The sequence below is a fragment of the Hemicordylus capensis genome, chromosome 1, assembly GCF_027244095.1.
Source record: "Hemicordylus capensis ecotype Gifberg chromosome 1, rHemCap1.1.pri, whole genome shotgun sequence".
Classification (NCBI taxonomy): domain Eukaryota; kingdom Metazoa; phylum Chordata; class Lepidosauria; order Squamata; family Cordylidae; genus Hemicordylus; species Hemicordylus capensis.
Window position 1 is genome coordinate 295,322,143 of NC_069657.1, and position 14,531 is coordinate 295,336,673.

Consider the following 14,531-nt stretch of genomic DNA (forward strand, 5'->3'; position numbering starts at 1 on the left):
AGATGGGCCCTATACATATAGGTATAAATGCATGCATGAATGTATTGTATCACTCAGATTAACCTAATCCACTCAAACTGGAGGGTCTTGGTTAGTGAACCACGAGGTCAGTTGAGAAATGTGGACTCAATCAAGGAAAGCTTGTATCACTATATGTATCTCATATGTAGTGCCCCGGTACAGGCTCAAAGCTTCCTATGCTCCCAGTCCACTAGGCTTACCCAATGCACTCCATCATACAGCCTCTAGGGAACGTACCAAAAGGGATGTCCCTGCTCATGGTAACCCCTAAAGCTGATAAATGGAGAAAAGCTGCAAAGAAGAAACTGAATCCAGAAGACCCTTGTGGAACTACCTGCTGGAATAACAACGGTAGGATGCACGTGGGTCTTTAAAACCAGACAAGATGCAGATAGGGATGTGCAGCGCTACAAGGCAAGGCTAGTAACCAAAAGATTCAGTACTCCCAAATATATGGTGAAGACTCCAGTGAGACATTCATGCCAGTTGTGAAACACACATTTCCCAGAACGCTACTGAGCAGAGCAGCAGCCAGAAAGAAGCACGTTGACTACTCAGATGTAAAGACTGCCATCCTACATGGAGAAATTATTATTATTATTATTATTATTATTATTATTACTAATTCAATTTCTATACCGCTCTTCCAAAAATGGCTCAGGGCGGTTTACATAGAGAAATAATAAATAAGATGGATCCCTGTCCCCAAAGGGCTCACAATCTAAAAGAAACATAAGATAGACACCAGCAACAGTCACTGGAGGTACTATGCTGGGGGTGGATAGGGCCAGTTACTCTCTCCCAGCTAAATAAAGAGAACCAACACGTTAAAAGGTGCCTCTTTGCCAAGTTAGCATGGGGTTTGGAGGAAGAGCTTTGAAGAACCTTTTCCAGGTTTGAAGAACCTGGAAAAGAGAGGCTTGTGTACCAACTTTAAAAAAGCCTCTATAGCTTAGAGCAAGCTGCTAAAGCATGGAATGAAAAGCAAAACCTACTGCTGTTCACTCAAGGACAAGCTGGCCCCTGCTATTACTGACCGTTCAGGGACAATTGATACACATGTCTGGACTCATGGTGATGCCCTGATCATTGCATATGAGGAACGTTAGATTGTGTAGCCCCCAATCAAGGAAATAGATCAAAGCACCAAAGCCTACCAAGCTGTTTGCAGCCTGCCAAAGCTGTACTCTGATCTCCCTTACAGAGAAAAACCTGCGCCAGAGAAGAGGCCGGCCAAGCTGAAGTACTGAATGCCTCGCGCTCTTTCTCTGAGCACCCTGCCTCCTTAGGTGACCAATATGTAGACAGAAGTTAATGTAGGGTTTCTCCCTATCATCCTGTACTTCTGAATAAAGTGGATTAGTGTAACCTTACATGAATCTCCATGCCTATCATTTACAAACTGTTGCCCCTGGGACCCTATCAACTTCTATAGTGAGAGTTGTAGTTGTTTGCTGGCCCGGGTACCTTCCTTCTTGGCACCCCCTCTTGTTCCCATCCTGGACTCTGCGCCACGGCGGACAGCTTACTGGACTCTAATGCACCCAGGCTGGACAAGATGTGCACCATAACAAGCAGCTCCCCATCCTCAGAAGAGGAAGAAGACTTGGGCTCTCTGAGTCAGGGCAGGTACCTTCCCCTCAGGCTCGCTGTGCTCCTTTTAAAAAAAAATAGAATTTTTTATTTAAAGAATTAAAAAAAGGAAAAAGCATAGTTACATTATCATCTTTGGAACTTCCAGATTACAGTAGTTGTATATAGAGTATTACAAATAGCGATCCAGAAGAACCTCTTCCACCCAATTACCAACCCTTACCCCATAACAAAGTTAAAACATAAGAATATAAGTAACATAAATCAAACGTCATTATTAAGAAAAGCCAAGTCTTGGATGTTGGTGATGACCTTGCAAAATCTTAAAATTTATGAAACGTTCCCAGGTTAACGCAAATGATGCGTCTGAATTATGGCGCAAGTAAGCTGTAGCCTTAGCCATCGAAGCATATTCCCATAATTTTAGTAGCCATTCATCCAGAGTTGGAGTTATCTTTAATTGCCAATTGGCAGCATAAAGGATCCTAGCAGCAGTAATCATATATATAGATAACTCTGTATATTTAGAGGGTATGCTAGGTTTAGTCACATTTCGCAAAAAGAGTTCTGGTAAATAAGGGAATTTTATGTTTAAGATTTGCTGCATCTTACAGTGATTTCCCCCCCAGAACTGTTGAGCTTTACTGCAAGTCCACCACGTATGATAAAATGTGCCCACGTGGTGTTTACATTTTCAACAGTCTCCTGGGTAATGCTGTCCATCTTGTTGATAGTTACCGGGGTAGTATACCAGCGAAAAAACATTTTGTAGCAGTTTTCTCTTAAATTGCTGCTTGCTGTAAATTTAATGTTCATCTTCCACTGATATTCCCATTCTTGAATGACAATTGTTCTATTTATGTTTTGCATCCACTTAACCATGCAGTCTTTAATCTGTTCAGTTTCTATATCGTATTTCAGCAACAGCTTGGTACCCTTTACATTGCCAGAATACACTTTTTTGTTAGCCAGATTAACAGTTAGTTTGCTAAATGTGTCTGGGGCTCCTTGATGTTTGGGGGAGCTATGCTGGGCACAGCTAAAATACTTGGTTCTCTTTTTCTGCTTCATTGTGGAGTGAAGCAGTTGGAAGAATGTCAGCAGACAGGCTTCTGGTGGTGGGTATTTTTGTTGTTGCCAGTATAGCTGTTTGATTGCTAACATTTGCTTTAAGCAAAATATGAACATGTGCTATAAATAAGAAAAGCCACACAGGGTGTGAAAGTCAAAATGTCAAGACAAAATTAATGTACTGCATTCAGAGACTGAAAGTGTGTGCAGGGATGGTAGAGAGATAAATAAGGAGTCTCAGCTTTAGGGTTGCCATATTCTGGCTTTCCAAATCCAGATACCTAATTTGCATATTATGTAAATTGGTTTGAAAATCTTACATATGCAAATTAGCAGCTGTATTTTCCGGTTGATTTGTATTTGCTCTGGATATCTACCAACAATAGTTGGGGAAGATATCTTTGCATGACCATTTTTCTTGACATATTAACAGCAGCAATAGAACAGAAAAAATGCACAGCTTTTAAATTAAGGCTGCAATTCTGTACACACTTGAGAGAAGATCTGATTGAAACCAATGGTGCTTACTTCTAAATAGGCATGCATTGAATGTAAAGCCAAGAAAGTCCTTAAACATTACAATACATAGCCTGGTAGGCAGATAGTGATTCACATCAAAGCAAGCTATCCTTTCAACTGCCCGAAAGAGATCCCCTGCTGATAACAAACAAGGCAGTATTCCTCAGGGAATTACTGTACTTGTGAAAGTGAAACTCTCCCAGGTAGCCTCCTGTGTTCTTTCTCTCTTAATCCAAGTCCAGCGGATGAGCAGAATAGTGACTGCACGGTTTGCTCCATAACTCCGCTTCTACAAGGGCTAGAGTTTAGCTCTTGTTGGTTTTTTAATGAAAGCTGAAATCCAGGCGAATCCGGGTGACATGCTTGAAATGCGAGTGAAACCTGGAATTCTGGGGGGCATGGCAACTGTAGTCAGTTAGCTGACAGCTGTATGCATTCTGCAAACTGAGCAGTGGTGGTGGAAGAAAGATAGCAACCCTAGATAAGAATATTTATACTCTTCTTGATGATTTAATCAAGTATCATTCTTAAAGATGTTGGGCAACTATGACTACATGGTCAAAGTGAAATTTATTTATTTATTTATTTGAGACATTTAATATACCGCCCACTCCGAAGACTCCAGGCGGTGCACAACAACATGCAAACAGGCAACATTAAAAATTACATTACATTAATAATTAAAAATGGTTAAAAAAACAACAACTAAAGTAACTACCAAAGAACACAAAATGAACTACAGGGAAAATTGCCAGTAAATTCTACAGCAGAGGAATAACTGAATGTAAAACCAGCCAGCTTCTTAATAAAATTCACTGGAGAATTAGTTTACTGTAGAATGTTGCTCCTGTTTGTCTTAGAATGTTTGTCTTCTAAGAACACAACTGTGGGAACAAGGAGTACCTTCAGTAGTGGTAACTGGAAAATATTGGAGGGCGTATATGCAAAGAGAGGACTACCTACTTAAGTATGTATGCATTGACTCAGTAGCTGCAGTTCTACCCATAGCCACCAACTGGAAAAGCCTGGTGTTGGTGTTTATATTTGTAATGTATATTGTGATGCTTCAGTGGTGGCACGTGGGTTCTGAAACATGACTTTTGTCAACTGGTCTTCTGAGATGGGTCCATAGCCAGAGAAATATCTTTTGACTTAGTAGGCGAGCATCAAATGTACATCCATGGACTAAGAGGAAGTGCATGATCCTTGGTGAGATTAGTCCTTTTCCTGTACCTTTATTTCATGACATGTGAAGGACCTTGCTTCCATGCAGTGAATTTGAACCCACCAGTCATCTTCCTATGAAAGCCAAGATCAAATGTTCATTCTAGAATTCACAGAATGAACTGATGCATGAGGTTGATGGTTGTGTTTACAATGCAGGCATAAAAGCCTGCTGACTCAAATAATTGCTGCTTTGAGAGAAGGCAGAGACTATAATGGGGCTTGGCTTCAAATGCACCAGCATAACCGGTGTATTCTGTATAGATTTTGCAAAGCTTTGCATAGCTTTTTACTTCTCTGGCACAGCAAAAAGTTTGGACTTTGACCTTTCCTTGTTCTCTTCTTCCTACTTCTCAAGACCCTCAACTAAGTACTTGGCTACAGTCTAAATTGGTGGCAGCCAATTTGGTAAATCTGCCACTATTCAAGTCTTATACTGTAAGTGCTACTCAAGTGTGCACTATGGAACACGTGCTTTTTCTCTCTCTCACCCTGGTCTTTAGGTAGTCTTGTTGCTGTCAAAGCAGTAGTGAAGCACTGGAGGGGTTGAAAGTTGTGTCCCGAGGCCCATGAGTCCTTGTGCAAGAATGCCACAGAGTCAACTGGTTTTGTTCACTATCTACATCTAGATTGTCCCTGCCCTCCTAAATGCTTCATTATGTCATAAATGCCTGTTTTAGAGTTCACAATATCATCTGCCAGTGTAGTGGTGAACTGTATCTGGTGTTACATAAACTAGCTATTCAGGCTGTTTTGCAGCTAATCATAGTCATCAGTGCCACCTACAGAAATATGACAAAGTGAACTGCCAAGTGTAATAATGAGAACCTCTACTGTAAAGTGTTAGGATGCAATTCTTACAAAATGCTGACAGGTGAGATCAAAGGAGGTGGGTTTAGGTTGCTTTAATAGCAAAGGGCTTGACAAAGGGGAATTAGTGGGTGGATTTCAAAAGGCAGCTGCATGCAGGTAGTCAGTCTGGATAAATGATGGTTAGGTTCTTTGAATCCAACCTATCTTAATAAACTCAGCAGGAACGAAGTGCTGATTCACATATGAAGGCAAAGTTTTTGTCCCCACACTTCAGCACTTTACTTTATTTGGAGTGCTTGTGTACTGCCAAAAACCTGTGTGTCATGGCAGTTAGGGTTGATATGGGGCATCCTTGTTTAAGAAGTCTGTTCTCTGAGACTATGTCCACTGATGTAGAAGTTCTGGTGCTTGGTCAGGGGTGGCTGTTTCACACATGCAAATCATCACTCAATCTGCAGTTATTGAGTGATACATGCCTGTGTATGTAAATCCTAGTTTGCCATATTGCTGCCCATTTTCTTGTTTCGTCTTACAGTTATTATATTGAAGGCAAAAAAAAAGTGCTAATATGTCCCCTTCCATTCTGTGTGACAGAAAGTCAGGCTCTGGCTGTATTATACTAAAAAGTGTGTGCTGGTTTTACTTGTATTGATGGTTTTTGTTGTGGTGGAAGGAATTAAAATTAAGAAGCAAGCAATGTGCTAAGCTTCTGAACCCTAAAAAAGGAAAAATAACCTTCCCACTCCCCAGAATTGGGAGCCATGCCAAACAGTGAGGAATATTGCAAGCTCTTCATACTATAAACTTTGGCATCCAGTGGATTGGGTGTGCTTTATTTGACTTGCATAGATGGCTGAAATCATAGAATGGCATGGTTTTTTTATATAGTGTGTTAGACTGATACACCTGCAAACAAGAGAACACTGATTAGAAACAAAATTATGTTTCCCCAAACATTGAGCTGTAGAAGGATGCAATCTAAGTATCTCAACATCTTTGAATGCAACATAAAATACACATGTGAATGTAATACTTGTGTCCTAAGCACTGGAAGGAGATCTATAGCCATTGCCTCTGGTCCCCAAATGGGAAGGAGATACTATGTAGACAGGTACCAATTGTCTGTACCACTCAGGCTCAAATGCCTGCTGCTTTTGACTTTGCCTTTCTATTGTTTTGCTTCTTGTACTTGGAGATTTAAAATGTATACCTTTTAAAAGTATTTGTTCATGTACATATACTGACTTGCAGAATTCCCCAGCTACTTAATGGAAGACAAAATGTTGTTTGTGCTTGCTTTATTTTCATAAAATGACAAATGGTTATATGGTAGCAAATATATGAATTGACAATGGTGACTAATAGCCCTTAGTCAGACACTCGGTTCATACTGTATTTGGCAGTTTGTCAGTTCACATGGTAAGAAGCAAAGAGAAGTATTCTGGGTTCATATTATGACACAAATGCTGCAGGCTTTTTACATCAGCATGCCTATGTGGAGCCGTTTTTGGTCCTCCTGTCCCATTGTAAATTAGTCTTTTGAACCCTATTTGCAGGGTTTCCAACAAAGGGAGAGAGGTTATGTCTCCCCCCAGAACTTTTTTTATTCCAACTATCATTGTGTCTGTTAGTTGTTCTGTGTAGATTTCTGTGTAGAAATGTTGTTGCAAGCTATCTTTGCCACTGTTGTCCATGACTGTTTTTTTCTCTCACAAATTTTTTTATAGCAGTGCAGTTGACATCTTATATTTTATGATGGCTTAACTTAAGGCATTACACAGTTGTGGTCCCCCTACACACACCCAAACATGGAAAACCTGTGGATTCAGGCTACAAACATGCAATAAAAGAAGCTCCAAGCCCAGAGTGAGTGGGATGGGGGAACCCACCAAATCAGCAGATACCCACATCACACTTTCAGACAGTTTGATGTGCCAGGTGACTAACTAGGGTTTTTTCATCCCTCAGAATCTCCATAAATATCTGTCAAAGTAGATGAGATCAGCTAAAAAGATTGGGGTTGTACTATTTTTGACTGAACAGAGTGCTCTGTTAGTTCAAAACTATGATACACCAACTGTGGATACTACATCTTCACTTGATAACTCCAACAGAGCTGCATGGGACTGTGTCACTCAACCAACCATGGCATCTGTAAGGTCTACTGTACATGTGGCCGATAGAGTGGACCATGTATCTGAAGGATGTAGCTCTTCTTGTGCCCTGAACATTTGGTAAATGCAGCAAAATAACTAGCAGGCATGTGGAATGACAAAGATGACGGTTGTACACAAACCTTGAGAATGCTAAAGACATGCCCATGTATGCTTCCTATGAATATCCAGCTTGGTGGCACCAAGTCTTAGTAGTCTTCAAACTCACTACAGGGTACACGTAACCACTTGAACAGCCAGACATCTTATCTGGCATACTAATCCCATGCTTTGGATTGGTTGCAGAGATTTTCAAATTTGGTCAGGTACTTTGGATTGGTGCCCCATGTGGTTCATCTAGGCAACTTAGAGGTGGCCACCATGCTGTAAACAGTAGTCTGTTTACCAGAAACAGCTGAGCTACTTACAGCTGTCCAATATCCAAGCCTGCTCTGTATTTGGCTAGCTGTAGGTCAGTGACAAGTAAAAATAAATTTTGAGTGGTGATGCTGGGGAAAATGTTCTCATTGTGGGACCTTTGTGTGTATGTGTGGTACTGTCCAGTCCATATAAGAGTGTGTGTGTGTGTGTGTGTGTGTGTGTGTGTGTGTGTGTGTTAGTGTGAGTGTGTTTAAAATCAAACTGTCTCTTGTGTTTTTCTTAATTGTTAGCTGCTTGGAATATTGAGTCAGGTAAACTCTTGTAGCCTTGTAAGTATTCAGTCTACAGTTGCACTAGTTCCTTTCATCTGACTGCTTTCAATGCATGCTGATTCAAACTGGCTGGCTCCACCGCTGCACTTTCATTGCCCCCAAAGTCTGGGTTTTTCCAGCCTGAGGGGGTGGTGTTTTCAAGATGGCTGCATGGCCAAAACTCATTCTGCTTATGTTCCCAAGACAGAATTGTTCAAAGCAAAAATATTTTGTGTGCAACAGGGCATCATTTGCCAGCTCATCTAGCATTCACTAACCAGAATCATTGTTCTCAGATTTTCATTTTAGAGATGCACCAATTAGACAGACAATGGATACTTTTGTTATAGCACCTCACATCCTGTGAAATTGTCAAAGCACCCACAGAAATTTTAGTGCATGGTTGCTTACCCCTGGGAAGAATCTGTAGCTTAAACTTCAGTATATAATCATCTTGCTTATGCTCCCACTCCTGATTCCATGCATGAAAACAAAGGGAAAGTGTGCTTGTTTCTTATGGAAGGAGATAGGATTAAAATATTTACATTGTGTGTCTCTATATTTATATAACAATTTTTTAAAAAATTGGGGTGGTTAGTTCCCACCCCCCAAAACCTCAGTTTATAAAGGAAAAATTGGTTTATAAAATTGAACTGACTCCAATAGCTAGCATTTAATGAGTCACTTGAAACTGTATTTTTAGACACTTAACCAAGGCTTTCTGGGGGCTTTCATGTGGTTTGTTGATAGAAGGATTGTGCTTTCCTTCAAATGGTACTGTCCCTTTCTTAGTTGGTGGCTGGCATTGGTGGTAACTAGGATAGAAACATTGGTTTTGTCTTCAGGATAGAGAGGTCTGATTGAAATCTTCCATGTTATGAAGCAAGAGTGCATTTTGTAGAGGCATGCATTATTTGAATATCACAGAATGCGAACAGTCTTAGAATGAGGTCTTGAACAGTGAAGGACCAAGTGTTGGATGAACTCTTGAGTTAAAAATACATTGTTTACTACATTTAAAGATTAGAAGAATATGAACAGAAGGAGCTAATATAGGGCATCAAAGAAGGAAATAGAAACTTAACATAGTAAAACTCTTACTCTTCAATCCTATATAGATTTGATTGGAATCAAGTGGTGTTAATTCCAGTAGAGCTTCCAAGTAGATCTCGATAGGATTGCTGGCTTAAAAAGAGTGGGCTGAGATCGAGAGCAACAGAGTGCTTGTGGGACAACACTGAGCTATTGCAACACTGTTTGAGTGTTGTGTTACTGAAGGCATGCTTCCAGTTGCCTCACTTTGGTTAATGGGAACTTTTGTGCAAGAGCACAGTAATGCTTTTGCGCTAATCCCCATTTTTAGCACAATTAAGCTAGCACAAATCTGTGCTCCTTTGCTCTGGATTTCATCCAGCAAGTGTAGTCCTGTGCAATTTAGAAAGCACAAAGTAAGTGTGTTTCTTTTCTTCCTCTAGAAAGAGAGAAAAATATTTGCAGTTGTGCTAAACCTTGGAGTTAGTGTAAATAGTTGCTTTTTCAAGTAAGAGGTGTCTAACACTGCACTCTTATAGTAGTATAAGAATGCAGTTTGCCTGGCATAAGGATGGTAAAAGCAATAGCCTTAATAATCGCTATGTAGCAGGCAGATCGGTAGTTGAATAGTACTGTATAGGCTTTTGCTGCTTAAACCATCTGCACTGCAAGTAGAGTGACCTGAAGAGGCAAGTGCTTTTATGTAATATATCTTGTTGTAAGCAAGTAGGTTTACCTGCTTCAGCTTTGAAGCTGAAGCAACATAAATATGAAGACTTGCCTGAACATTCAGGAATTCACAGTAACACGTGGCCAAGGCGGGGGTGGTGGAATCAAGACTGGGAAGCCTCATTAAAAAGTGACAGAACTTTCTGAAAAACAATTAAAATATTTAATGTAGCTATTTTTCTGCCAAATACATTACTATTAGCTATAAAGAGATATAAGCACCATCTGAAACATCATGCAAAGGGTCAACTGAGAAGACATTTAGAATGAGAATTCCAGGACTGTTCCTTTAGTGGAATGAACTGCTGTATAAACAGAATTCTAAAGCGGACTTTGACTGCATATCATTAGTACTTGCATTTCATGTTAATGCATACATACTTCATTATACGATGTCCCTGCAGCAATAACACAATTCCCTTTGTTTTCATAAAACAGATTGGTGGGTGTTGCAGTCTAAATGTTTTTTCGTTACGGGACAACCGATTATCTAGGCTGCCTCCTGAAATATCACAAGCCACGGAACTTCATGTCCTAGATGTAGCTGGAAACAGGTAAGAACTCATCTGTACTACAGATCCAAACTATGTTTTGGCGTCTCTCTTTGGAAGGGATGCATGGAATTTGACAACTGCATTACCCTTCCTATGCTTGGAAAAGCATAATTTGCTGTTGAAGGTGGGTTCTAAGTGAAAATTTAAAACGCCATGTGTTTGGATTATGTAAAAATGTGTTTTAAGTAAACATGAAAAAGCTTATTGAAGGTATGTATTGCACAGAGGTGTGACTTGATGCACAGTGTTGCTGGATCTGTAATACTGGAAAAGTATCAGTCTGCTGCCCATTCACTTGGGTCTAACATACAGTAATACCAATTGTTAAGATAACACTGAAAGACAATAGAGAACATGAAGTGGTATCAAGAGTGAGGCGTTGCTTTTCCACAGACAAGTGCAGTATTTGCAGCACTAATCCCTGCACTTGCATGCAACTTAGAAACCATGTGAGGGTAACAGTACTACATTTTTTTATTTTGCAAGATGGAGGGTTGTTCAGGCCATCTGCAACAAAAGGAGACCAAAGAGGAAACTATATGGAATTGCTTTGTTCTCTGAGACGGTTTAAGATTTTTGGGATTTCTCACCTTGTTTTCTCGACTAGGTTGCTACATCTCCCCATGTCACTGACGAGCTTGAAGCTGAAAGCATTGTGGTTGTCCGATAACCAGTCCCAGCCTTTGCTTACGTTCCAGACAGATACAGATCCTGAAATAGGAGAAAAGATTTTAACGTGTGTTTTACTTCCTCAAATGCCTTCTGAGCCTGGTTGTCAAGGTAAACTATATTCTGGATATTATTTTCATATGGAGCAAGATGGCTTCAGTTGGGGTAATGAGAGAAACAACAAATATTTGCATAGTAGGATTTAAGTGTAAACATATTTAAATGTACAAACTATTAAAGTGTTAAGTTTCAGAGAAACCGTAGTGTTGCATTGTTTCTACAAGTCCCTAAAATTAGAGCCTATTGAGGGCTAGAGCCCAACTCTTTTAGGGGGTAGACCAGCCCTCTGCTCTGGACACAGTACGTTAGTGTGCTTAGAGAGCATGGTCTACCTGGGTAGACCTGTTTTCCTAGACCTGTCCTCCAATGCAGCCTGATGCACAAAGCCCGTAGTAGAGCTTGGGTCTACCTGCCAATCCCAAACAGTAGACCAGCTCTCCCCGGCGAAATGTGGCATTTTGTGGCCCCTTTCCCCAGCAAAACTGACCTTAACATAGCATTCAAATCACCTGAATGAATTCAGGTCAAATCTGGGGCTAGTCTCCTCAACCCCAAATCAGGCCCTCTATATGGAGGGCAATTCGAATGAATGAATTTAATTTGGGGTTGAATCTGTGAATCACCCCTGACTCAACCAGAATCAATTTGCACACTGCTACTCTTGAGTGGATGTTGTATAATATTGTCTGGTACTGTTTTTATCACCATCAGAAAAACATAGATATCTGAACTTGTGAATATCCAATGATATTAAAGGTTATCATACAAACTTGCTGTCTCTACTTGTGTTTCCTGTCCTAATAGATAACCTGCCACGATGTGGTGCAGTAGAAAGCTTGGTAAATGAAATGTCAGATGAAACGTGGAATGAACAGGCAGTAAACAGAGTCAGTGCTATCCGCTTTCTAGAAGATGAAAAAGATGAAGAGGACAATGAAATGGTATGTTTTCTCTCAAAAAGCAAGTGCAACAGCAGGGTGGTAGGCATGGCTCATTGAACTATTCATAATCTTGAAATTAATTCAAAATTTTCTACCTGCATACCATATGAAGTGCTTTTGTAAAAGCCCCTTCTGTTTAAAGCAAATGAACAGCAAAACATTGCCATATAAAGATGTATAAAATGGATATTTATATAACTAGTTTTCTCTCCTTTTTGCTTCTTCAGGGTGCTTTCCTTCCATTTTCAAAAAGCAGAATAGAAGTAGGGACCCCTCTGGGATGGTGCAAGCTCTGAACGTTCTGTTTTTCTAGGCAGCAACCCCTTGTTGGGTTTCCGTTGTGCTGTCTTCTGTCCTGCCATATTGTTTGTCTTTCTCCCCACAATCTCTTACATTGCTCTTCCCACATTTCATAACCATTTGCATGCTATCTGAATTCAGTACCTGTGGGAAATGCATAGCATTCCACTCAGATGAATGAGGGCCTAGTGGGAGCATCTGTCACTGTACTTATGAGACCTCCACTAACGGTACATCCTCACTCATTGAGATGCCCTTTATAATTACTTTTGAGTCAGCACTGCTAACTAAACCACTAAAAGTAAAAAAAAAAACAGTCAAGTTTATGAAAAACAGCACATGTTTATTATTAAAAGATGGCTTCTGTGAATCAGTTAAAATTGCTATGGTTCTTTTAATACTAATTTTAATCATAATTTAACTCCACTGAAAGTTATCAAGGTATCAAAACTTAGTCACCAAGTAGCAGACAGGAATCACTTACAGGTGCTACTTCTGTTTCATTAGAATTATTATGTACCATGATGCATGAACTCCATGCAGTATAGGCTTCTTTACTTACAGTAAACTGAAGTGTATACTTCATTAGCTATCAAAATTTCCCAGTGTCCAGAGAAACAAATCTCTTGACAGTTAGCAGTAAAGTGACCTCTGGCGGTGTGCTACTGTAGTAACTGGAGACATCTCATGTGCTGGGTAGAAAATCTACAAGTAAATAATACAAAAGAGACTATTATGCTATTGACCTCTACAAGTTCTATTATGGCATCATAGTTTTTATTGGAATGACAAAACACAGTGGTATTTGACTATGTGTTCCTTAGCCAAGTGGTGCATCTACTGTGGCTTATGGGACACAATTAGGAGTAGGTGCAATAGTCATCTGTGTGGGACCACTGTCAATATTGTCCTTTAATGGTGCTATTTCAGTATTGGTACAAATATATGTTAAAGATGGATATTTAGTTTGAAATTACTTGTAAAAGACATCGTTGGCTAAAGCCACAAGCAAAAATTAGACTGCATATTCAGTATGTTGAGAAAATAGCCACTAGGTTTCATTAGTTAGTTTTTGCTTTCCTAGTCTCTGTGGAAGTTTTGGCAGCGATACCTTGAGAAAGTAACCAAGGCCATACAATGTGCTCAGTTGTTATCAAGGTTCTTGCATTCATCTGACAATGCAGGATGCCCATCTTCATTTCCCAGATTGTCTTGCCAGTTGCACGTGCGATAGCCAGTGATTCTAACTAAGCTTTGTTTCCTCCATGGCTAGAATGTTTTTTATCTTTTAATGTATGCTAATGCTGTTATCTTTTATTATGTCCTTGTGTAAAGTACAGTTGTATCCTTAGTCACTATGGTGGAGTTGCATATTTTTGGCTTGACATTTAGGTGTGCATCTCCCCTTCAGACATTAGTGTTGGACAAGTACCCATATTGCTGAGTAAAGTATGGCTTTCTTGACGGACATTTATAATCCATAGAGGCAAAGTAGACATAACTCAGCTCCTTTTGAAGCACATGAAAAACGTGGTAGCATTTTCCACCTGGAGCAGCACCCACTTCCATGATGGCACAAACTGTTTCTGAAACTCTTCTGTTTCAAAAGCAGTTTGCTATACATCTTCATAGTGGGGACTTGACTTCAAAGGAAACAGGTTTTCATGGATAACAATTTCCTGCAATCATTTCTTTTATTACTTGCTGGTAAACCAGAAATAACTCCTGAAGGCAGATTAATAGTTAGTCATATGAAACTTGATAATGAAAATTGTCAGCTAGTAAAAATGCTATGCAAGAGGCACCGCTTCTGTCAATATTCACAGATTGGGGATGTCTCTTCTTTTCCCAATACAATGGCTGATATCCAAATAAGTGATGTGCATCTGTGTGGGAGATTCATGCGCCTTGTGTTTGTGAAAACATTCCACCTGTGCTTGTAATTCTCCCCTTCAAGCATATTGCTTCTTTTGGATCATGCTCAGTGTATATAACTTTAAAAGGAAGGCATGAGCAAAATCACTTACTCCACTGTTTGTTTTTAGAGGACACTTCTAAGGCGAGCCACGCCACACCCTGGGGAATTAAAGAACCTGAAAAAGACAGTGGAGAATTTACGGAATGATATGAATGCTGCTAAAGGACTGGATTCAAACAAAA

The 14,531-nt window shown here is 39.9% G+C and overlaps 1 protein-coding gene across 7 annotated transcripts in view; it reads left to right on the forward strand.

The window, feature by feature from the left end:
• LRRC1 (leucine rich repeat containing 1) overlaps positions 1-14,531 on the forward strand; it is a 150,132-nt gene that overhangs the window by 96,525 nt on the left and 39,076 nt on the right. For 6 of the 7 annotated variants that reach the window (XM_053286404.1, XM_053286400.1, XM_053286401.1 and 3 more), the window contains exons 11-13: positions 10,286-10,401; positions 11,009-11,181; positions 11,935-12,071. In XM_053286404.1, the coding sequence (XP_053142379.1) occupies positions 10,286-10,401; positions 11,009-11,181; positions 11,935-12,071 (426 nt within the window). Of the gene's footprint in view, positions 1-10,285; positions 10,402-11,008; positions 11,182-11,934; positions 12,072-14,416 lie in introns of all 7 variants that reach the window. The other variant, XM_053286406.1, reaches the window with a different exon arrangement.